This window comes from Saimiri boliviensis, chromosome 2 (assembly GCF_048565385.1).
Source record: "Saimiri boliviensis isolate mSaiBol1 chromosome 2, mSaiBol1.pri, whole genome shotgun sequence".
Taxonomy (NCBI): domain Eukaryota; kingdom Metazoa; phylum Chordata; class Mammalia; order Primates; family Cebidae; genus Saimiri; species Saimiri boliviensis.
Genome location: NC_133450.1, coordinates 154584779 through 154609115, shown reverse-complemented (window position 1 = coordinate 154609115; position 24337 = coordinate 154584779). Strand labels below are relative to the sequence as shown.

General features: G+C 43.7%; 1 protein-coding gene across 4 annotated transcripts in view; it reads right to left on the bottom strand.

The window, feature by feature from the left end:
- The window catches only part of DOCK8 (dedicator of cytokinesis 8), a 243967-nt gene that overhangs the window by 3882 nt on the left and 215748 nt on the right, over positions 1–24337 (bottom strand). For all 4 annotated transcript variants that reach the window (XM_039461451.2, XM_039461450.2, XM_039461452.2 and 1 more), the window contains 6 exons: positions 23981–24112; positions 23427–23561; positions 21579–21668; positions 18099–18335; positions 12876–13019; positions 10661–10767 (listed from right to left, as the gene is read on the bottom strand). In XM_039461451.2, coding sequence (XP_039317385.1) covers positions 10661–10767; positions 12876–13019; positions 18099–18335; positions 21579–21668; positions 23427–23561; positions 23981–24112 — 845 coding nt within the window. The remainder of the gene's footprint in view (positions 1–10660; positions 10768–12875; positions 13020–18098; positions 18336–21578; positions 21669–23426; positions 23562–23980; positions 24113–24337) is intronic.

Below are 24337 nucleotides of genomic sequence, written 5' to 3'. Positions count from 1 at the left end.
CATGATAAAAACAAGAATATGAAAAAAGAGACTAGGAAAAGTTCAGAAAAAAAGCAAATATAACTTCTAGGAAAAAAAAAAAATGCTGTAACTAGGCTGGGCGTGGTAGCTTATGCCTGTAATCCCAGCACTTTGGGAAGCTGAGGTGGTTGGATTGCCTGAGCTGACAAGTTAGAGACCAGCCTGGGCAACTTGGCAAAACCCCACCTCTACAAAAAATATGACAATTAGCTGGGTATGGTGGTGCGTGCCTGCAGTCCCAGCTACTTGGGAGGCTGAGGTGGGAGGACGGCTTGAGCCCGGGAGGTAGAGGTTGCAGTGACCAAGATTGCGCCACCTCACTCCAGCCTGGGTGACAGAACCAGACCTTGACACACACACACACACACACACACACACACACACACACACAGAATTGTTAAAAGACAAAAACTTCAATGGAAAAGTTAAATAATAGACTAGACATAACTGGATAATTAAATGTATGACGGATCCAAGGAAATCACCAATGAGATTTAAAAAATAAAAAATATGAAAAAATTGGTCAAGAGACATGGAGATATAAGAAAGATCCAACCCACATCTAACAGAATCTCCAAGGGAATGGAAAATGAGAGGGAGGCAATATTTAAAAAGATAATAGCTGATGATTTTCTAGAGTTGAAAAGAGATGCAAACCCTCCAATGAACAACAACGGATCTATACCCAGCCTCTTCATGACAAAACTGCAGAACATTAAAGACAAAGAGAAAATCTTAAAAACTCATCCTGGTGATCTGACTTGTGGACTCTTAAACCAAGGTCTCCTACACAGTATGGTACACACCAAAGAAGAAAGTCATGTTATTTAAAAATGATAAAGTCTTGCCTTTGGTTTTATACTCTTCTACCCTAGGGAACTTACAAATCAACAAACCTTAAAGGGACAGAGTAATGGCTGTAAGTTACTTAACATGCACTAGTTAGTAATAATTATATTATCCTTCAAATAAATAAGATCTGGGTGATCATGTGCCTATATTATTTTCCTAACAGTGGTATTAGATTTGGGATAAGTTATGGAGATACCGAGACATTGGTATCAAATCCTCTTAACACTGAACACATTTTCAGGACAACAAAGAGGAAGAGGATGGCATGTGGCAAGGAAAAGCTACCTGGCTAGGCAAAAATAAACCTACGACCACAGCTTCATCATGGAATTAGTCTGCTTTAGAGGAAGGACCTGCTTTATTTAACTCACACAGAATCCAAAAGAACTCCCTTAACCAGATTTTCACCTACCTTTTAAGTCTGACATTAATTGAAGCAAATTATAGGATACCTAAGGTTACATATTAAAGGTTTTAGGGAAGAACTAGAAGGGAAAGTATACAGCCTTTGAATCCTGAGAAATCTATATCACCCCTTTTTATTGCTTCTTAACTAACAGTTACAAGTAACACCATGTGTAAAATAAAATCAGTTGCAGGATGACTTCAAGGCCCAAGTTTATAACACTGGCAGACTACAGGACGTGGGATGAGGCCTGCCAAAGCTAACAGCTAATTTGGGGAAGTCTATTCCGACATCTTTGGTATAATTAACTAAACTCTCCTTAGTCCTTGTTTGCAGAAGTAGTACTAGCTAGCTAATACATCCTGATTGTTTACCATGTGCCCTTGAGTGAGTTAAATGCTTGATATGCAGACAGAACTGGGTTGAAACCAGCTGCTACTCATTAGCAGGATGACTTAACCATAAAAATCTTCAATTTTCACGTCTGGAAAATGGGGATAATAAGCTCACATAATCTCCCAGGATTGTTGAGAGAATTAAATGAGAGGCTGTGATAATAAGGCAGACTGATGCTTCTGGAGTGTGGCAGACTGTATTTTCTAAAAAAATGACCATAAGAATGTGCTCTCCTAGAACCTTGCCCATACCTCCATCAAGAGTTGGGTGGTTCTTTGTGACAGCCACAATGAACAGAATGTGGTGGAGGTGGTACTGTGTGCCTGGCTAATAAAACATAATATGTCCTCTGTCTCTCTCTCTCTCTGAACCGTGAGAGTCCTGAACCATCCTGTGACAAGTCTAGCTACCCTGAAGCTGTCATGCAGGAGAGACCATGTGGAGTGAAAGAGAATTAGAGAGAGAAGGTGCCCCTGCTGTTTGAATATTCTCAGCCCAGACACCAGACATGTATGAGGAAGCCTTTGGGTAATTCAAGTCCTAGCCACTGTCTAAGTGCAACTGAGTGAGAGAGTCCAAGCAAAAACCACCAAGCTGATCCCAGCCAACCCCAAGTTATAGGACAACCATTATCATGGCCACAATACAGCTGCTAGGGCCCCAGCCGTGATGACCACATCCTAGGCAAATATCAGGAGTAGAAATGAGGAAAGCAAAAGTTACTACGTACCACATGCATAATAATTAAATGTTGTTTCAAGCCATAAAATTTTGAGGTTGTTAGTTACATAGCAATAAATAACTGTGGTGTTTTATAAAGACAAATATATTAATAGCTGGAGCAAAAAAATAGGTTTATATAGTAATATTACTTTATATCTTTAAACTTTTATAATGCATAAAATTATTTTATATACTTTTCCTATATTTCTTCCTCTCAGTCATTTGGGTTATATTCTTTAGGTTATTTGATAAAAATTGAAATAATTTCTACTATGTTAATTTAAATCCATAAGCTAAGGAGGGCCACGTGCTAACATCCCTCCTAGAGAATAGCCATCTCTCTTGGAAAATGTATACAAAATCGTAAAACGACACCGCAAACAACTTTTTAAAAATGATCTTATCTGTAACATTCTCTCAGGTCCACAAACATCTGAGCTGTGTTGCTCTCAGCGATACAACCATTCCAGACTTCCCTTACATCCTCTGATGCTCCCTTTGTTGGTAAACTCACTGAATACGATTATTTTCTCAGAACAAATATGCCTGGAGTTTTCTAGCAGTCACAGTCCTACAGAAACCAGATTGATAGGGATTAGAAAGGGCAGGAAGTTGTACCTCCAGAAAAGAATTCCTGGCTTTTGATGACAGTAACGTTTCGAGGTCTCTATGTGTAGAGTTAAGGTCTCCTAGAGAGAGTGGTCATGTAGCTCTCAATCTCTCTGCATCTCTTGGTGTCCCCGTACCCCCTTTTTTGGAGACAGGATCTTGCTCTGTTGCCCGGGGTGGAGTGCAGTGTAATGATCTTAGCTCACTGCAACCTGTGCCTTGTGGACTCAAGTGATCTTCCCACCCCAGCCTCCCGAGCAGCTGGAACTACAGGTACACCGCTACGCCTGGCTAATTTTTTGTAGGGATGAGGTTTTGCCATGTTGCCCAGGCTGGTCTTGAACTTGTGAGCTCAAGTGATCTGCTCACCTCAGCCTCCCAAAGTGCTAGGATTACAGGCGTAGCCACTGCACCCAGCCTAGCCCCCCTCATTTCAGCACAGCCCACACATTGGTTCCTCAGTGTGACAAAAAATTTATTAGTTGTTTTCTCAATATCCACTCTTTCTTCCCTACTAGCAGAACGTCGGGCAGTGTGGCCACCTGGAAACTTACATTTCCTAGCCACCCATGCAGGTAGGGATGGCTGATAAGCCAGGAAAAGTCACTGGGAAAGGGACATACCTTTTTGCTCTTTCCTCATACTTGCCCAGATGTGGTCATGATGGATCCCTAGCAACCATATCATGACCATGAGAATGGGTACACTATAACCAGGATGGCACAGCAAAGAAATGGAAAAGAACCAGGGTCTCTGATGACTTTATAAGACCACCACATAGCTCTGCATCAACTACCTCCAATCTTAGTGTGAGAGAAAAATACATTTCTTTTCTTTTCTTTCTTTCTTTCTTTTTTTTTTTTTTTTTTTGAGACGGAGTCTTGCTCTGTAGCCTAGCCCAGGTTGGAATGCCGTGGCACGATCTCAGCTCACTGCAACCTCCGCCTCCTGGGTCCCAGTTCAAGCAATTTCTCCTGCCTCAGCCTCCCAAGTAGCTGGGATTAAAGGCACATACCACCATGCCCAGCTAATTTTTGTATTTTTAGTAGAGAAGGGGTTTCACCATGTTGGCCAGGCTGGTGTTGAACACCTGACCTGTGATCCACCTGCCTTGGCCTCCCAAGGTGCTGGAATTACAGGCGTGAGCCACCATGCCCAGATGAAAAATACATTTCTTATTTAAGCTACTCTTACTCGTATTCTGTTACTAGCAACTAAATACAGTTACCAGAGGGAACAGCTCAGCACAGCAATTAAGAGAATGGACTCTGGAGCCAGAGTGCTCAACTCTGAATCCTGCTTTGCTGCTTACTGACTTTGCAACCTTAAACAAGCTACTTAACCTCTCCATGTCATAATGTCATAGTTTCTTCATCTGCGATGTGAGGGTGATAACAGCCTACCTCATAAATTAATGTAAAGATGAAATGAGTTGAAACATATGAAATGTTCAGAACAGTCCCTGCACACAGCTAAAGCCAGAGCACATGGTGGTGTTATTATGCCCAATAGACACGGTCTAAGTACATGAACTATTTGTACCATATGAGAATGATGGACTATTAAAGATGCTGTATTCTAGTCCCTTTATTTCTTTTCCTTCTTTCTTTCTTTTTTTTTTTTTTTTTTGAGATGGAGCCTCGCTCTGTAGCCCAGGCTGGAGTGCAGTGGCACAATCTCAGCTCACAGCAACCTCTGCCTCCCAGGTTCCAGTTCAAGTGATTCTCTTGCCTCAGCCTCCTGAGTAGCTGGGATTACAGGTGCACACCACCACGCCCAGCTGATTTTTGTATTTTTAGTAGAGACAAGGTTTCACTATGTTGCCCAGGCTGGTCTCGAACTCCTGACCTTGTGATCCACCTGTCTTGGCCTCCCAAAGTGCTGGGATTACAGGTGTGAGCCACTGTGCCTGGCCCTCTTTATTTCATAGTTGAAGAAACTAACATGCAAAGAGGTGAAGTGTCCCGTCCAGTCACATGCCTGTGGGACGGCACAGCTGGATATGAACCCAGAATCCTGCTGCCCCCGGGCCAATGTCTCATCAGCCCCACTGTGTCTTTCAAACTTTATAGAGACAGACAAATCATGGATAGACAATCTCTCTATTTAAGTCGCATTAATTCTCTATTTCCCATTCAAATCCATCAGTTCCCTGTTTGCCACACTGAGTGTCACACTTACTGATCACTTAGTATGTCCAAAGTCTTATTCTAAGTTCCATGTATTAACTCATTTTATTCTGACACTAATTGCAAGAGGTACTTACAATTACTATTCCCATTTTCCATCTGGGGAAACCGAGGGTGGGTAACTTACTCAAGGTCATACATCTAGTTAAGGCAGAATGGAATCTGAACTCGGGCAATCTGGTCTGGGTGCCCATATTCCTAACCCCAATACCACATATACTGCCTAGGAAAGCCATTGCCCCATTTCCAGCAATAAGCCAGGCACATGGCCTTGGTCTCAAGTTAAAACTACTGCTTCTGTTTCCACCTACACTCTACACATTTGGTTGCCCTTTGGTGACTCAGACAAATTCCTTCTCCTTCCTCTCCATAGACCCACAACTCCCATTTAAAAACACCACCACGCAACACCCTGTTTTCTGACCCTATGCCCACATATACGTTGCAGAACCCTTTCAGGGTGTATCTGAAATGACTTCTCTTAAAGGCAAGCGGTAACTTGTGCCAATTGAGTACCACTATCTTTTACTTAAATACAAAAACAAATCTAACATCACTTAGTCTTTATAGGAATAAGAAAGTCCAGATAAGTATAAAGAAGAAAATTTAAAAACCTAAATGGTCAGGGTGTGTAGGGGAGCAGAATGGGAAGACAGAACATTGTATCTCTCTGTCTTGGCTTCTGAACTCCTGAGGTGTTTTTTATGATTGCAGGAAAAGACAGAAGCAGATTGAGGCCCCAGCTTGGTAACAGTTTGAGGAGTTCCAGGACTGGCTGCGTGAGTGCTGGCTGCATCAAGTCAGGCTGCCAGGATTCTCTCTATGTCTATTTCTGCCTCCACTACAGCTGAGTCAGAAGGGTCGCTGTCCGGTGGTGGCACTAGACGCAGCAGGCCTGGCAAGCAAATGTTTCCGCTATTAGTTCTCGGCAACAAAAGGCTCACTTATGGTCACCTTGGAAATCTGGGCTTATCGATCTACAGCCCAAGTCTGCCGAGAATCTGGAGCTTACTAAAGGGGAAACCTGAGAGCTGTTCAAGCCCCAAACATTTTCCACTTCTGCACGCATCCCTTCTGCTGTCTGTAAGCAGAGTGGAGGAGAAAACACACCAGTGCAAACAACGTGAAAAAGCAGTTACTCTATTCATTAAAAGCTGGTAACTTTCAGATTGGACTTGAGGAGCAATTAAGCAACAGAGGACCCTTCATCTACTCCCTGTATGGAGGGTATGATTTACATACCATACCATTCACCCACTTTACGTGTAGAGTTTGATGAGTTTTAGTAAATTTATACAGTTGTGCAGCCATCAGCACACTGTCACTCACGACTTCTGATCTCTGTGGGATAAAGAGGAGGGCAGGTAAACTGTTGTGTTTGCACACAGAGACAAAGTCACTAGCAGCAGTACTGTTTGGCCTGTAGCCTTGTCCTACTGGTATTGGGACCTCATCCTTCCATATATGTAGCACAGTGCCTGGGACAAAGTAGGAGCTCAATAATTGCTGAATGAATGGATGAACTGATGTCTACAGTTGCTTCAAAGTGTAGCAGTTTGAGCACATTTGCTTTTTTGAAGGGAGGAAGCAGAAGGCGAAAGGGGGTGAATGATGATAAGGATGGCCTGAGAGATTAAGCCCTCAGTGAGGGAGGGAAAAGTAATAGGGAGAAAATGTGAAAGGAGGCAGTTAAGCAATCTTTGCAGCCCCTCCACTCAAAGTTTGGTCCAGTGTAGCAGCAGGAGCAGCAGCAACAGCGTCACCTGGGAGCTTGTTAGAAATGCAGTGCTTCAGGACCCACCCCAGACCTACTGACTCAGAATCTGCATTGTTATTTTTCTTTTTTTGAGACAGGGTCTTGCTCTGTCACCCAGGCTGGAGTGCAGCGGCACAATCAGGGCTCCTTGCAGCCTTGACCTCCCTGGACTCGAGCTATCCTTCCACCTCAGCCTCTTGAGTAGCTGGGACTCCAGGCATGCACCACTACCACACCTGGCTATATTTTGTATTTTTTTAAAGACACGGAGTTTCGCCATGTTGCCCAGGCTGGTCCTGAAATCCTGGGCTCCAGCAATCCTCCCACCTCAGCCTCCCAAAGTGCTGGGGTTAGAGGCAGAGCCACTGCATCAGGTCAGAATCGCATTTTGACAGCTCCTCAGGTGATGAGTAAGAACAGTGAAGTTTGGGAAGCACTGACAGTCTCCTAGCATTCCTAGAACAACGCAGCAGGCCTGCCAGCGGAGAGAAAGTGGGACTGGTTCCCCTGTGGAGTCACCATTAAAAAGGCAGCAGAACAACATTTAAAATGGTGAATTTGATTTTGAAAATCCAACATTTCTGCAGGCCATCTGGGGAGAAGACAGCACCTTTATTGAAAGTCTAATGCATGACTTTGTTAAAGGACCATCCCTAGGAAATTTCCTCTTCTATCTCTTGCCTGGGACTAGTTTTACTGGGCCCTGGTTCTTTTTGGAGTAACTTTCCCTGGGGCTGGGAGCTAATGAGAAACATATGTTTAGTAGGGATTTTGTAAGTACATTTTACCTAGCTGAAGTCATGAAAAGGATCATACCCATGAGATACTGGATTGCAAGATTTGTCACTGGTAGACAAAATTGAGGCAAAATGAATGAAAATCACTGTCTTGATAAGTTTTCTTTTTTCCTTTTTTTTTTTTTTTTTTGATACAGCGTGTCACTCTGTTGCCCAGGCTGGAGTGCAGTGGTGCAACCTTGGCTCACCGCAACCTCTACCTCCCACGTTCAAGCAATTTTCCTGCCTCAGCCTCCTGAGTAGCTGGGATTACAGGCATGCGCCACCACACCCAGCTAATTTTTTGGTATTTTTAGTAGAGACGGGGTGTCATCATGTTGGCCAGCTGGTCTCGAACTCCCAACCTCAGGTGATCCACTCGATTCAGCCTCCCAGTACAGGGTTACAGGCGACAAGTTTTCTTTTACATTTAAATTCTATTTGGAGCCTCATTAACTGAAGATACTGTCTTCCCAGTCTTTCCTCCTTGTCCTAGCATGCTCATGAGAACATGCTGCTCTAGCTGGACTCAGAGGAGCCCGGTGCATCAGAAGCATTCCTGACTGAGTCTCGTGGTCCTGCTGGCCCACTCACTGGCCCACTCACTGGTACCCCAGTACACCTTATCCCTGGGGATAGGTTCCAAGACCCCTAGGGGATGCCTGAAACTGGATGGTTTCCCTATGGTTTTTTTTCCCTATACATATATATCTATGAGAAAGCTTAATTTATAAATTAGGAACGGTAAGAGATTAACGACAGAATAATTATAGCAACATACAGAACTAAAAATTGTATAAATGTGGTCTCTATCTCTCAAAATATTGTAAATAATACTTTCAGACCATGGGTAACTAAAACAGCTGAAAGCGAAACCTTGGATCAGGCAGGGCCACTGTCCTGGCTTCCTCTTCCCCACTAGCGCCTTTCTTCCACCTATATAGTCAAGACAAGATTTAAGTGGTGTTTTTCCATGATGCCTCCCCGAAACACTCCGGCCTGAAACTGATTTCTCATTTCTGATCTCCATAGTTCTTGAAGTTCTGTGTGTAAGCTGCATTGTTATTCAGCCATGCAGAGCTATAGCCTATCATTAAGAACAGAGGAAGAGCCAGATCTCTGTATTCCCATAACTAATCTCGTGCCTAGAATACGGTGAGTGCTTTTTAAACATTTCATAGGTCCGTTTAGAGGTCCTGGAGCATTGTCAATTTTGGAGGGCTTCCACCATGATTAATTTTAAATAAAAATAGATGAAAAGTAATCCAATCTCTGAGCCCAGGAGTTCAAGACCAGCCTAGGTGGCATAGTGAGACCTTCTCTCTACAAAAAATAAAAAATGGGGCTGGGGTCAGTGGCTTATGCCTATAATCCCAGCACTTTGGGAGACCAAGGTAGGTGGATCATTTGAGGTCAGGAGTTAAAGACCAACCTGGCCAACATGGTGAAACCCAATCTCTACTAAAAATACAGAAATTAGCTGGTTATGGTGGTATACGTCTGTAGTCCCAGCTACTTAGGAGGCTCAGGTAGGAGAATCAGTTGAGGCTGGGAGGTAGGGATTGTAGTGAGCTGAGATCACACCATTGCACTCCAGCCTAGGTGACAGAGTGGGATCCTGTCTCAAGATAAAATAAAATAAAATAATTCTCCAAATATTTTTCTAGCCTTTTAAAAGATATGTATCATGTACTGAAAAAAATATACTTTCTGTCATGTCAGAATTATTGTCAAAAACGGGAAACAATTCAAATATCAAAACATCGAGATAAACTGTGAGTATGTTCATAAACATGCACAAATACATACACACAAAGCCACACACACACATCCTATTACCAAGCGGCTGGGATTCACTGCAGGGCACAGTGTGCCTCCTCTATATGTAGCGAAGTTGTGGACCTCTCACAAAAGCCTGCGAAGGAGATACCTCTAACCTCACAAATGCTAGCATTTTGATGTTTTCACTGAATTTAGCAAACTTTAACTTTTAGTCTCCTTTATCCCCATCTGCCAAGTGAAGAAATTCTTATACTTAATATTATTCTCTAAGGTTTGAATAAAAAGAAATATTGGTACACATTTTTCTGAAGTCCTTTTCTCTTATAGGTAAAATGCCTCACATCCTTCATACTCATTTTTTTAGGGCCATAGGAAACCCAACAGATGTGTCTGTATTGCAATAAGTTACAAGACTTTGACCAAAGACCCAGTTCCTAACCGTCTGCTCTTAAAGCCAGCTCCATTGCAGAATTTAGGAGCAGAGATGAGACTTGTCTGACATGCGGAACTGTCATCAGGATAATACCTTTGAAAAGCACAGTTTTAGAACCTGCCTCTCTCACTTTGAGGCAGTGTCCATTTTTCAGTTTCTAAAAATAAGATATTATAAGATTTGAGACATTACAATGACAGCCAATGCAAAGAACTTCTGGGACTCTAGTGCATCGGTGGAATATCAGCACATTGATGGAGTGTGGGCTATTTGTATTGAGAAGACTTGGTTTGATCTCGCTCTGCTGCCAACTGGCTGTGTGACCTTAAAAAAAATTATGTACTGTCTTGGAACCTCTGATTCCTCTTTTGTACAATGAGGAAGATGATGATACTTCTTACAACATGATTGTGAGGCACATGGGATGCTAGACACGAAAGCATTTTAGTTTACGTGTTAGTTACTCATGAGTATTTCAAGTGGTGATGCTCTACTGCAGTGGTTCTCAAACTTCAGTGTGCATCAGAATCACCTGGAGGGCTTGTTAAAATGCAGACTGCTGAGCCACACCTCCAGAGATTCCAGTTCAGCAGGTCTGCAGGGTGCCTGAAACTTTATCTTTCTAGCGAGTTCTTAGGTGATGCTGAAGCTGCTGGTCTAAGACTGCACTTTGAGAACCACTGCTCTACTGAAACTTCCAACCATTTTCATTCTTACCGCAGGATGAATTCCTTAAAGCATAACCTCAACTTGTTGTGATGTCGATAGAGTTTTGGATCAGCAGGAATTTCAGCCAAGAACACTTGGGCTACTTCCAGTGGTCCCTGATGGGAAAAAAAAAAAAAAAGCCAATATTGATATTGGAAGGAAATTAAATTGCTTGGGAGAAAATACTGGAGTGACTTCTTAGTTTGAACATTTAATTTTGTAGTTGAACTAAACAAAAAAAATCAAGGAAAGTCTTGGACATCTCAGGAAACTTTGATTCCTTAGGAGGAGTCCGAAGTTTTAGAATAATACTTAGAAGTATGAATGCATTTTCTCTTTTTTTTTTTGAGACAAGGTCTTACTCTGTCACTCAGGCTGGAGTGCAGTGGTGTGATCTCTGGTCACTGGAGCCACCACTTCCCAGGCTCAAGTGATCCTCCCACAATAGCCTCCTGAGTAGCTGGGACTACAGGTGTATACTACTCTACCTGGCTATTTCTGTATTTTTTGTTGTGATGGGATTTTGCCACATTGCCCAGGCTAGTCTTGGACTTCTGGCCTCAAGTGATCCACCCACCTCAGCCTCCCAAACTGCTGGGATTATAGGCATGCACCACTGTACCCAGCCCAAATTTATCTTCTTTTTTCATTGTTGCTGTTTTTGAGACAGAGTCTTGCTCTGTAACCCAGGCTGGAGCACAGTGGCGTGATCTCAGCTCACTGCAACCTCCACCTCCCAGGTTCAAGCGATTCTCCTGCCTCAGCCTCCCAAGTACTGGGACTACAAGCGTATGCTACAACACCTGGCTAATTTTTGTATTTTTAGTAAAGATGGGGTTTCACCATGTTGACCAGGCTAGTCTCGAACTCCTGACTTCAAGTGATCTGCCTACCTCGGCCTCCCAAAGTGCTGGGATTATAGGTGTAAGCCACTGTGCGTGGCCACAAATATTATTTTATTAATCAAATACTACTAATAATAGATTTTCTTTCATATAAAAATGTAATGCAATTGCATCAAATGGTACATGCTTTGAGTTGCTTTTCTAAAAATCAGGACTGCCTTGATCTATCTGTTTTTGTTCACTTATCTCATTGCCCTAGTGGTAAACACGGTTTTGCATAATTGCTGGCTAGAGTCAGAGATCTCCATAGCATACAGATAGACCACGGTTGTGGGCTTGTAAAGTCCATTTTATCAAAGGATTGGCACTTACAAAGGCAAAAGTTTCCTCATTTTTTTTCCTGATCTTGGAAATCTAACAGGCATTTCTCTTCTCTATTTCTGCTCCCTTGATGTCAAGTATACTCAGAATTTTTGTGGAGAAATCCAATTATGCTGAATGAGAAAAGACTTATGATGCTCACTGAATATCTGAGCGTGGAAGTATGGACAAGAACAGATCTAGAGTTGAATTAAGGAGGCCCACTGGACAGAGGTATTAGGCTAGTACCTCCCTCCGTCTGAGACTGGTTGAGCACCATGCTGAACTCGGCAGTTAGGGTTCTAATAAGTCTGAGAAGATCTAGTCTTGTCTGAATGGCCTAAGAAATCTGGTCCCAGGTCACTCCTGGTTGCCAAGGTCCTTGGCATACTGGGTTCACCTGGTGACTGACCCAAGAGTTGGATGTTCTAGATCAGACATCCCCAAACTATGGCCCGCGGGCCACATGCGGCCCCCTGAGGCCATTTATCTGGCCCTCCGCCACACTTCAGGAAGGGGCACCTCTTCCATTGGTGGTCAGTGAGAGGAGCACAGTATGTGGCGGCCCTCCAATGGTCTAAGGGACAGTGAAAAAAGTTTGGGGACGCCTGTTCTAGATCCTTTTCCCTTTCTCCTATAGGCACTTGTAGGTGAGTCTCAAGCCCTACAATGACTCCACATGAATTGGTCATGACTAAGCATTCTTCAACAGGACTCCAGATTCGCATCATATTGTCAGGTCTGGCCCGAGGTAGAGACTCCTCTGAGAAAGTGGTACTCCTAAAAACCTGGGCCACTCATCTCTAGGATTTCTTTTTCACCTGGGGTTGTTACATGAAAGGGAAAAGACCTCCTAAAAGTCTTGTAAACCTCACAAGTGTTCAGGCTAAGTGTAGGAGCATCTCTGTGTTTATATACGGAGCACAGTCCTCGTCCACCCCAAGAAAGGAGGGTGGAGACATATAACAACAACCCAAATAACAAGAACCAGAGGCACTGCCACCCTCTGTTTTGCTTACCTGATTTACAGTAGCTCCTACAGAGCCTTGCAGCACCATTTGAAGCATCTTTGGATCAGGGGGCACCTGGTTAATGGCAACCGCTAACTGCAGGGTCTTTTTCTTCATGTCTTCAATGGCAACTTCAATCGGCGTCAGAACAAACTGAACATGGGACGTAAACACAGGGAAGTCACTGTCTGGTCTCAGAAGCTATGGACAACCTGGAGCTATGACAGAGAGGCCAGCTGGATGTGAAGAAGCAGCTAGGGAAAGATTTTCAGAGTCATTTAAAATACTTGTAACAGGTTAAAAAGAAGGAAGGGCCTAATATTTCTTGAATTCTTATGTTCCAGGAACTTTACATACATTTATCATCTACTCCTTTAACAACCTCTTTATACTCTCCGTTTGACAGTCAAAGGGGGATTTGTAAGGTTAGATTCCACAAAGTGCCACAGGTAGTCAGGGAGAGGTCCTAATTCCATCCTAAGTATGTCTATATTCAAAGTCCGTGTTTTTTCTACCCTGTCAGGTTGCCTTTCCTATTATCGAGCAAGTTACTCAACTTATTTAATTAATTACTTACTTTATTTTTGAGATGGAGTTTCACTCTTGTTGCTAGGCTGGAGTGCAATGGCATGATCTTGGCTCACTGTAACCTCGGCCTCCTGGGTTCAAGCGATCACCTGTCTCAGCCTCCTGAGTAGCTGGGATTACAGGTGCCACCACCATGCCCCGCTAATTTTCTACCTTTTTTTTTTTTTTTTTTTTTTTTTGAGACGGAGTTTCGCTCTCGTTACCCAGCCTGGAGTGCAATGGCGCGATCTCGGCTCACCGCAACCTCTGCCTCCTGGGTTCAGGCAATTCTCCTGCCTCAGCCTCCCGAGTAGCTGGGATTACAGGCACGTGCCACCATGCCCAGCTAATGTTTTGTATTTTTAGTAGAGACGGGGTTTCACCATGTTGACCAGGATGGTCTCAATCTTTCGACCTCGTGATCCACCCGCCTCGGCCTCCCAAAGTGCTGGGATTACAGGCTTGAGCCACCGCGCCCGGCCTAATTTTCTACTTTTAGTAGAGACAGGGTTTCTCTATGTTGGTCTGGCTAGTCTTGAACTCCCGACCTCAGGTGATCCGCCCGCCTTGGTCTTTCAAAGTACTGGGATTATAGTGTGAGCCACCGCTCCTGGCCTCATGTTACTCAACTTCTACAGAAAGCTGTATTAGAAGTACAACACTCAAGATTTTCTCTCCCATCATAACACAAGCTTTTGATATCACCTGTGCCTTCTCCAACTCACCCGGAGGGTGAATTCCAGTAAATGGAATTCTCTTAAGGGTCAGTCTGTTTGCTAAGTTCTGCTGGGTTGGGGTAGAGTCTTTTCTGAGAGTTATGGGTTCCATTGTGTTCCCCCATAATGGATACGCTGAAGTCCTAACCTTCAGTACCTCAGAATGTGACCTTATTTGGAGACAGGGTCTTTACAGAGGCAGTCAAGTTACAATGAGTCCAGCCAGGTAAGCACTAGTCCACTATGGTGTCCTTATGAGAAGAGGAAATCTGGACACAAACACAGAGGGAAGATGTGAAGAGACATGGAGCAGAGGGCTGTCCTCAGGCCAGAGAGAGAGGCCTGGAACAGACCCTGTCCTCCCAGCCCTCAGAAGGCACCAACCCTACCAGCACCTTGATTTCATACTTCTAACCTCTAGAATTGTGCAGACAGTACATTTCAGTTGTTTAACTTAGTCCTATAGCCCTCGCAAACAGCTGAGAACCGTTGTTGAGGTCGTTGGGGAACTACCCATGGTCAAGAAAAGTTCAGGCTGGTGCAGTGACTCACACTCGTAATCCCAGGACTTTGGGAGGCTGAGGTAGGGGATGGTTTGAGGCCAGGAGTTTGAGACCACCCTGGGCAAAAAAGTGAGACCCCTGTCTCTACAAAATATATATATTTTTTAAAGAGGGGAATTTTGAAAGAGGGGAAAAGGGGACCCTGGGTCAGGGAGGTCACATCTTAACACAGCTTGTGCCATGTACAGATCACTGTGGGCACACAGCCAACTCCATCTCCCAAGCATGTGTGTCTGAAGCTTAAACTCTTACCACAGTCACTGCTTTCAACTAGGCTAGGTCTTAAGTGAGAAAGTGCTCTGGAAGGTGTAGAAAAACAAACCCTTCAATTTGGCCAATCCTTCCCCTCTTCCATTATCTTCCTCATACCCTAGAAGATGGAACTAGGAGTTTGGACTTTTCATTTTATAGGTTTGCTAGATGGTGAATGGTCCTCTGTCTCAGGGCCTTTAATAATACCTTGTACTTGCATGTACTTGCACTGGCAATAAGTTTTTTAATTGTTTTATTTTTTTTTAACAGAGTCTCACTCTGCTGTCAGGCTAGAGCACAGAGGCACGATCTTGGGTCACTGTAACCTCCACCTCCCAGGTTCAAGCGATTCCCCTGCCTCAGCCTCCTGAGTAGCTGGGGCTATGGGCACGCACCACTATGCCTGGTTAATTTTTTTTTTTTTTTTTTTAATATTTTAGTAGAGACGGGGTTTCATCATGATAGCCAGGATGATCTCGATCTCCCGACCTCGTGATCCACCTGCCCTGGCCTCCCTAAGTGCTGGGATTACAGGCCTAGGCCAGTGGGCCCGGCCTATATTGTTTTAATTAGCTGGGCATGGTGGCACAAGCCTGTAGTCCCAGCTACACAGGAGGCTGAGGCAGGCAAACTGCTTGAGCCCAGGAGGTCGAGGCTGTGGTGTGCCATGTTCATGCCACTGCACTCTAGGGCAACCGAGGCACATCCTGTCTCAAAAAGGAAAGTGAGACAAAGAGACAGGCAGAGACACAGAAAGAGAAAAAGAGAGAGAAGAAAGGAAGAACGAAAAAGGAAGGAAGGAAAGAAAGAAAAGAAGAAAGAAAAGAAAAAGTTTTAAAATGCTTTTGGGCCGGGCGCAGTGGCTCACGCCTGTAATCCCAGCACTTTGGGAGGCTGAGGTGGGTGGATCACCTGAGGTCAGGAGTTCGAGACCAGCCTGACCAACATGGAGAAACTCCATCTCTACTAAAAACACACAAGATTCGCTGAGCGTGGTGGTGAATGCCTGTCATCCCAGCTACTTGGGAGGCTGAGGTAGGTGAATCGCTTGAACCCAGGGGGTGGAGGTTGCAGTGAGCTGAGATAGTTCCACTGCACGCCAGCCTGGGCAACAAGAGCCAAACTCCGTCTCAAAAAAAACCCAAAATGCTTTTGGGCACCATGAGTTTATATGTGTTATGCCTAGAATATCTCAGTGTTCAAAAGTCCAAAGCAATAAGTACAGTAAGTACAGTCTTCTAAACCCACCTCCTCTTGACTGAGCCACTGCTTGAGGCTTTCTTTGCACTCTGTGAAACCCATAACCTGATGTGGTTACCTGGTGGACGACTCTCCAGTTAGTTCAGCTATTTCTGCTTCTGCCTGATGAGGTGTATATTCACCATAACTCATCTGTGTTTGTTCACCAACTGGATTATGCCTGTTACACTTGTTCTTTTAATGACCCAGTCTAATTAGATAATGCATAAACTGATGAAGTATGGGTGTGGAAAGAAAAAGAGTTGTTTCTATAAAAACCAAGCCAACTGTTTGGACAAGACATCATGAAAATGAGTTGCTATAAAAATTCCTGTCATATTAGGTGTGCTCAAGACAACTGTCAAAGTCTAGGGGAGAAAAAAACCATAAAAATCCAGAAGTCTTTTGCTCTCAAAGTGTTTAACAAGGATCTTTAAGCTCTCACTCTGCTTACACAAAGCAAAACTAAAAATCACGGACAAAGCACTATGGGTGTGGTTTATAAAAGAAATGCTGAATTGTGATCGGCAAACTCATAGTCACAGAGAAGTCTGTGGCCCTATATAAAAAGAACGACAAAGAAGTATATATGTATGTGTTTTAAATAATAACAAGTTGTTGGCTGGGTGTGGTGGCTCACGCTTATAATCCTAGCACTTTGGGAGGCTAAGGTGGGTGGATCACGAGGTCAGGAGTTCAAGACCAGCCTGGCCAAGATGGTGAAACTTTGTCTCTACTAAAAATATAAAAATTAGTTGGGCATGGTGGTGGGTGCCTATAATCCCAGCTACTCAGGAGGCTGAGGCAGAGAACTGCTTGAACCTGGGAGGTGGAGGGTGCGGTGAGCCGAGATCATGCCACTGCACTCCAGCTTGGGTAACAGAGACTGTCTCAAAAAAAAAAAAAAAAAAAAAAAGGATAAGTTGTTTATGGTACGTAGAATTTTGAGGTATGTAGAATTTTGAACCATTCTGTGGTTTGAGAGACCATCTTGACCAGTCCTATTATGAATAAAATGAGTCTAGTCTTGTACTGTACTTAGAGGTCTTTCCTGCTAATGTATAGATGAAGAAACTAAAGACATGTAGCTTGTTCAAAATCACAGGAGGAAGCTGGGACTAGAAGTCAGTCAACTTGTCCACCTTACGTGGTGCCTTTCCTACAGCACACAGCACACCCCCGACTCAGTGGGGCTGCTCACATGTACTTCCTGTCTCCAGTAATTAACAGCACAACTATGTTTGAATCACCTCTGAGCTTTTAAAAATATACACATTTTGGCTGGGCAAAGTGGCTCACACCTGTAATCCCACTACTTTGGGAGGCCGAGGCAGGTGGACCACCTAAGGTCAGGAGTTCAAAACCAGCCCAACCAAAATGGAGAAATTCCATCTCTACTAAAAATAGAAAATTAGCCAGGTGTGGTGGTGCGTGCCTGTAATCCCAGCACTTGGGAGTCTAAGACAGGAGAATCGCTTGAACCCAGGAGGTGGAGGTTGCGGTGAGCCGAGATGGTGTCACAGCATTCCAGCCTGTGCAACAAGAGCGAAACTCTACCTCAAAAAAAAAAAAACATAAAATATTTAAAATGTGAATATATATGTTGTATAAGTGCATAAATATATATTAAATATTATAATTAAATATATAAACATACTTATACTAAAGATATAACTTTAAAATATTAAATATTTAAGATAAAATAGTGCTATAAAATACATAGCTGCCTAATGGGATTTTCTGGCACCATGAAAGTGAAAGGATGACCATTTAATCATATTTCAAGAGCATCCCGCCTTTTCAGTCCAATCTGCCATGAAGAAGGTTTGTGTGTTCGCCCGGGAGGCCACCCAGGCCGGCTCATCCAGTGGTGGCCACACCCTCAGGCACATTACCTCCTCCTTCTGGATGACGCTGATCCTGGTCTTGATGTAGGGGAAGGCATGCATGGTGGTCAGGACCGTGTTCCTCCTGTACTGCTCATGCAGCTCTCCCCGAGGCCGCCCCTCCAGGGTGAACGGGGTGGTGTACATGAACCTCCGAAGGTTGAAATTCTTCTCAAAGTATGTGACCCTGTCTTTCATCTCATACTCATCAAAGTAGGGCTCCACAAAAGTGATCTGTATATAGGCCTGAGGGGGGAAAGGCAGGGAGGGAGAAGATGAGCGATTCTGCAAACAGCCATCCCTGACGCAATGGAGGGGCATGCTGGAACACAGCGTCAGCACCACCCCGCCCAGTGCAGCCCGCAGCAGTTCCCCCTCTCCACTTCCAAGGAGAGAAGGGACTGCACGGAGGGAGAGGGGAATGTGCTGTGGGGAGAGTCAGGGCCACTGGCCGTGAGGTCTAGGCAGTAAAATTCAGTTTAGTTCCGTGAGTTCTGACAAACACATGTAACCACCTTCGTAATCAAGATATAGAAGAGATCCACTCCAAAGTAATGTCCATGCCCACTGGTCATCCGTAGCAGTAGTTTATTCCTTTCCATTGCTGATAGTTTCCATAGTTTATTCATTTTCATAGTTTATTCCTTTCCATTACCTTCCTAGCAAAGCAAACTGATCCACAGTGGAAGCCTAGGTATGAGAGAGTTTGCCAACTGCTATTCAAAAGAGACAAACTTTCCTTTTCAGAATGACCATGACCACCTCACGGTTATGAGGAAGGGTGATGGCCACACTAAAGAAAACTAACAATATCAAGTGTTGGCAGGGATGGAGACCAGCTAGAGCCTCTCATACACGGAGGGTGGGAAAGCAAAGTGCACAGCTACTTTACAGAAGAAGCTGGTGGTCTCTTATGCAGTTAAATTACACTATCATGGACTAAGCAACCCCACCCCTACGTGTGTACGTGAGAAATAAAAGCTTATGTCTACACAAAAACCTGTGCACAAATGTCTCCAGCAGCTTTATTCAAAACAGACAAAGACTTGAAACAACCCAGAAGTCCCTCCATTGGGAAATTAACAAGCAAATGGTGGGGTAGTCACACAAGAGAATATTACTCAGCAATGGAAAGGAATAAACTACTGCTACTGATGACCAATGGGCATGGGAATTATTTTGGAGTGGATCTCTTCTATATCTTCATTACGAAGGTGGTTACATGTGTTTGTCAAAACTCACAGAACTAAACTGAATTTTACTGCCTAGACCTCATTTAAGCACACACTCACATCATCCCCACCCTCAAATACAGAGCAAAGAAGTATTCATTAAAGAAGACAATCTCTCAGATAGAAAAAGTGACCACGTGTGCAGATGCTGGGATGCCCACCCACTGAAAGGGATGGGTGGGGTCACTGACCTCAGACTGTAAATCATGATTTAGTATAATGAAATCCGGTTGTAATTCTGGGTTCAGACTCTCATTCCAAGCTCCTACAACCTACGCTGGGGATTTTTAAAAGATGGGAAAAAGGCATCCTGGGTCAGGGAGGTCACACCTTATGCAGCTTGTGCCACGTACAGATCACTGTGGGCACACAGCCAACTCCATCTCCCAAGCATGTGTGTCTGAAGCTTAAACTCTTACCACAGTCACTGCTTTCAAGCTGGGCTAGGGAATGTGTCTTAAGTGAGAAAGTGTCCTGAAAGATGTAGAAAAACAAACCCTTCAATTTGGCCAATCCTTCCCCTCTTCCATTATCTTCCTCATACCCTGGAAGGTGGAACTGGAAGTTTGGTCTTTTCATTTTATAGGTTTGCTAGATGGTGAATGGTCCTCTGTCCCAGGGCCTTTAATAATACCTTGCACTTGCATTATTTCCAGTAACTTAGAAAGCTCATTCATGGACATGTTTGCCTGTGAGTTGTGCTGAGCGGGCAGTATCAGCCTGTGGTATAATAAAGAATGTGTCTGGTCTTCGTCTCCATTTCCTAGGGCAGAGCTTCAGAAACACTTGGAATTTACTCAGCGATGGGTGCCTTTGTTATGCTAATGAGGTGACTCATGCTGGGCCCCCAGACAGCTTCAGGATGCCAGTGGCCACCAAAAAGACCAACTCTGTGATTAGAGGGTAGGAACTGGATGACCTCTGAGAGAGAAGCTGGGCTGGAGACTGTGTTCAATCTGCCTACACAATGAAACCCCAACAAAATCTCTGGACACTGAGACTCGGTGGAGCTTCCTGGTTGGAGAACACACTGATGAACCAAGAAGCCATACAAAGAGGCACAGAAATGGTGTGCACCCTTTACCATGAAACTCTGAGAGTAAATAGAGTACTTTTTGGAATTCTGTGAGTCATTGTAGTGAATTATGTAATCTAAGTGGTGTTGCAGAAACTCCCAAATAATAATAATAATAATAATAATAATTATTATTATTATTAGTTTTATTTTCTCCTATTTTCAAGCTAACAGGTTCTAGAAACACCCAAATTTGTAGCTGGCTGATAAGAAGTGCAGGTGGCCTGGGGGCCCCACTTGAAGCTGGCATCTGAAGAAGTCAGGGCAGTCTTGAGGAGGTCTGAGCCTTTAACCTGTGGGAGCTGATGCCGCCTCCAGGGTTAGCATCAGAAGTGTACACCCAGTTTGGGGTGAAATGGAACATACCCTCTGGTGAAAGTGAGAAAACCCAAGCCCCAGCCCTTTTTATCATTCTGCCAACAGCACAGTGATCCTGTACTTGGCTGGAAGGAATACTTACAGCCTAAAGAAGGAATCCACTAAATGCTGTCAGTGAGAAATTCACATCTTTTTCACATGTTTAAAATGGAGAGTTTAAAAGAGATCGAGACCATCCTGGTCAACAGGGTGAAACCCCGTCTCTACTAAAAATACAAAAAATTAGCTGGGCATGGTGGCGCATGCCTGTAATCCCAGCTACTCAGGAGGCTGAGGTAGGAGAATTGCCTGAACCCAGGACGCGGAGGTTGTGGTGAGCCGAGATCGTGCCATTGCACTCCAGTCTGGGTAACAAGAGTGAAACTCCGTCTCAAAAAAAAAAAAAAAAAAAAAGAGTAGGGGTTTGGAAGCAACAGACCGCAAGTGTGAGTACTGGCTCTGCCAGTTGCATAACCTTGAAAGCTGCTTGACTCTTTGATGTCTCAGTTTTCTCATCTCCAAAATAGGAACAACAAAACCTACTTTCAAGGGCTGAAATAAAATGATGCTCGATGAAATAAAATGATGTATGTAAAGGGCCTAATGCAGTTCCAGGTACACGGTTGGTGCTTAATAAGTGGTAGCTCCTGTCATGATTCCTGCCTTTGAGTATTTTTTCTTTAAGATCTGAGTTGAACTCTAGACAAAAAGGTTTGGCTACATTTAAGTGACTTGGAGAGTCCTGATAGATAAGATCATTATGTATCCTTGGGTAGAATGAAGGGATTTAGAGCCTGACCATTATTTTTGCAAAATTTTTAATACCTTGTGAGGATCCAACTTAGTTTTGTCCACAGGAGTGGAGTCTTTAATCACTTCCACAAATTCTGCACCAAAACATTGACCGTAAAATGCCTAGGTAAGAAGAACCAATAGTTTATAAAGGTTATTTTGACATAAGGTAACTTTTTGTCTTCTTGGAAGTGAAATAAGTTTGGAACAAGTATACGGTAGAATGATGCTCACTGATTATTGAGAGTCCCCTGAGCTAACGAGCAAAGTTCAGCATTTTCTGAGACAAAAATAAAAATGGCACTGTCAACTGGTATATGCTTCTTTATAAGATGTATGCTTGGCCTTTAATTCAACTAACATCATTCCATTTCCTGAGGCATCTCCTGGGTTACCACACTCTGCCTCTTACCTTCTGTACCCTGGGAATTTGGAGGTCACCAGGCTTCCCATATTGTGGCAAATCAGTGCACAAGAAGATAAAATATATACCTCTAATTCTAAGTAGGGGAAACAATAGAGGGAACCAGGTGGCCTGGGGTCAATGGCTAGCACTTTTTCTCATGTGCTAAACAACTTTGGGGCAACTCACCCAGCCACTCTGGGCAATGGCTTCTTTGAGTCAAGTAAGGATAAACCTTCTTGTCTTTTTTGGCCTGGATGGAGAGTGTAAGAAGCCATTAGGCAACACAAATGTTTGAAGTTTTACACTCAGAGAAGGGTACAAATTCAAAGCAATGAAAGCCTAAGGAGTGAATCTTTGCTTAACTGTGAGCAGTTCAAGGGACCGCAGTCCTGCTTGGTAACTGCAGATTCTTTGTCAACAAATTTCTGTTCATCCAAATCCCCAAAAGGGCCTGAGAAGGTTTTTTTTCGGGGAGGCACCTTGGACTGAGTTCTTAGTATTTGACCTTTATAACCTGTGTTTCCTTTGTCCTGACCTTTCTCTAGGCTGTTTCTCTTTTTCTCCACGCTTTCAGCTTTGCCTCTAACAGTATGCTACACTTTCCTGTCACATTATGTACCAAATGTCTCTGGCGGGTTGGAGCTGGGCCGGCCACAGCCCACGGCATGGCTACTGCCGAGTAGCTCCATATCAGAATGACCCCAGATGGCATCCAGTGATACCTAAAGGATGGCCTCACTATTGTCTAGGGCTGATTCAGTCATTTGGCCAGATGACTTCAAAGTCAAGATGATAACCTTCATGCTGAAAAACTGTATTACTCTCTCTTTCCTAACATTTGGAAAGGGCGATAAGAAAGCATGTGACCTTGACTGAATTTTGCACAGACTTGAAAATAAATAATCACCATATAAAATTACAAACTAGGAAAAGCATACACAGAATCTTAGGGAAAAACTATCAAAATCTTACATTACCTCATGATTTCACCTAATACCTTTCTACTTTGTCTACTTTTATAAATGCAAAGGGTAAAACTTTACGTAGAGATCAATGATGAATCGATAACTTTTTACTTGTTTGTATATTTTTGGTAATGACCCACTCTAACTTGTTTTTGTAAAGAGTACAAGGTTGGCCGGGCGCGGTGGCTCAAGCCTGTAATCCCAGCACTTTGGGAGGCCGAGGCGGGTGGATCACGAGGTCGAGAGATAGAGACCATCCTGGTCAACATGGTGAAACCCCGTCTCTACTAAAAATACAAAAAATTAGCTGGGCATGGTGGCATGTGCCTGTAATCCCAGCTACTCGGGAGGCTGAGGCAGGAGAACTGCCTGAACCCAGGAGGTGGAGGCTGCGGTGAGCCGAGATCATGCCATTGCACTCCAGCCTGGGTAACAAGAGCGAAACTCCGTCTCAAAAAAAAAAAAAAAAAAAAGAGTACAAGGTCAAGCACACAGAATCACTTTTCTTACCTCTAGTCTGTGTGAGATCTCAGGAAGCTTGGTAATTGCAGGCTCTTTGTAAACAAATTCCTGTTCATCCAAATCCCCAAATTTGGATCCATAGAAACCAACTCGGAAGTAGGTTCCAAACATTCTCTTGTGATCCTGAGGAAAAATATAAAAACCTCTCCCTAGTTATGTAATCCTGAGGAGCCACTGAGCTGCAAAGGGCAGGGGTCTTTCATGGTGTCACAAAGCATTTTACTCCTGTGGTTGATATAAACAGAAATGACTCCTTAAAAAATTTTAATGTTTATGAAATAAACTTCAGAAATAACAACAAAGTAAATTTGAAAGTTTTTCATATTTTCTGGTTATAAAGCAACTGGAACTGTATATTTTCACATTAGGAATTCTGGTCCTCTGTTGGAGGAATTCCAGCCCTTTTCTGTTTGACAGGTGAGAGCAAAAGCATTGTGCTAAAGGTAAATTACTCCCTAGAGAGGAAGGACAGCTAAGCACCTATAGGACAGGGTCATCTGCCGCCAGGTAACAGGACCTGCTAGCCAGGCTCCCCCCGCTACCTTGTTGACAATGCTGTCAAAGGTCCTCTGCAGCTTGCTATGAATCAAGGTCAGCTTCCGGAATTCTCGATGCTCTTCTAGGATGGGGATGACCAGCTTGTAGACCTCATTAACCGTCTCATATAAGCCTCCCTTGGGAAGAGGAGAAGAGCATCAGAGAGAATTTAATCCACTGGAAACTTAAGAAGAGCAACCAAAGGTCACTGTCTAAACAATATGCTGGAGAGTGAAGCTATTGTTGTATCACAGTATTTTACAGGGCAAGAGGGCTATCTAAGCATTTAGGGGACACTGGTAGCCTTCACACTGAACTAGACAGCTCTGTAAGTAGTCCTGTATGGTGATAAGTAGGGAGAA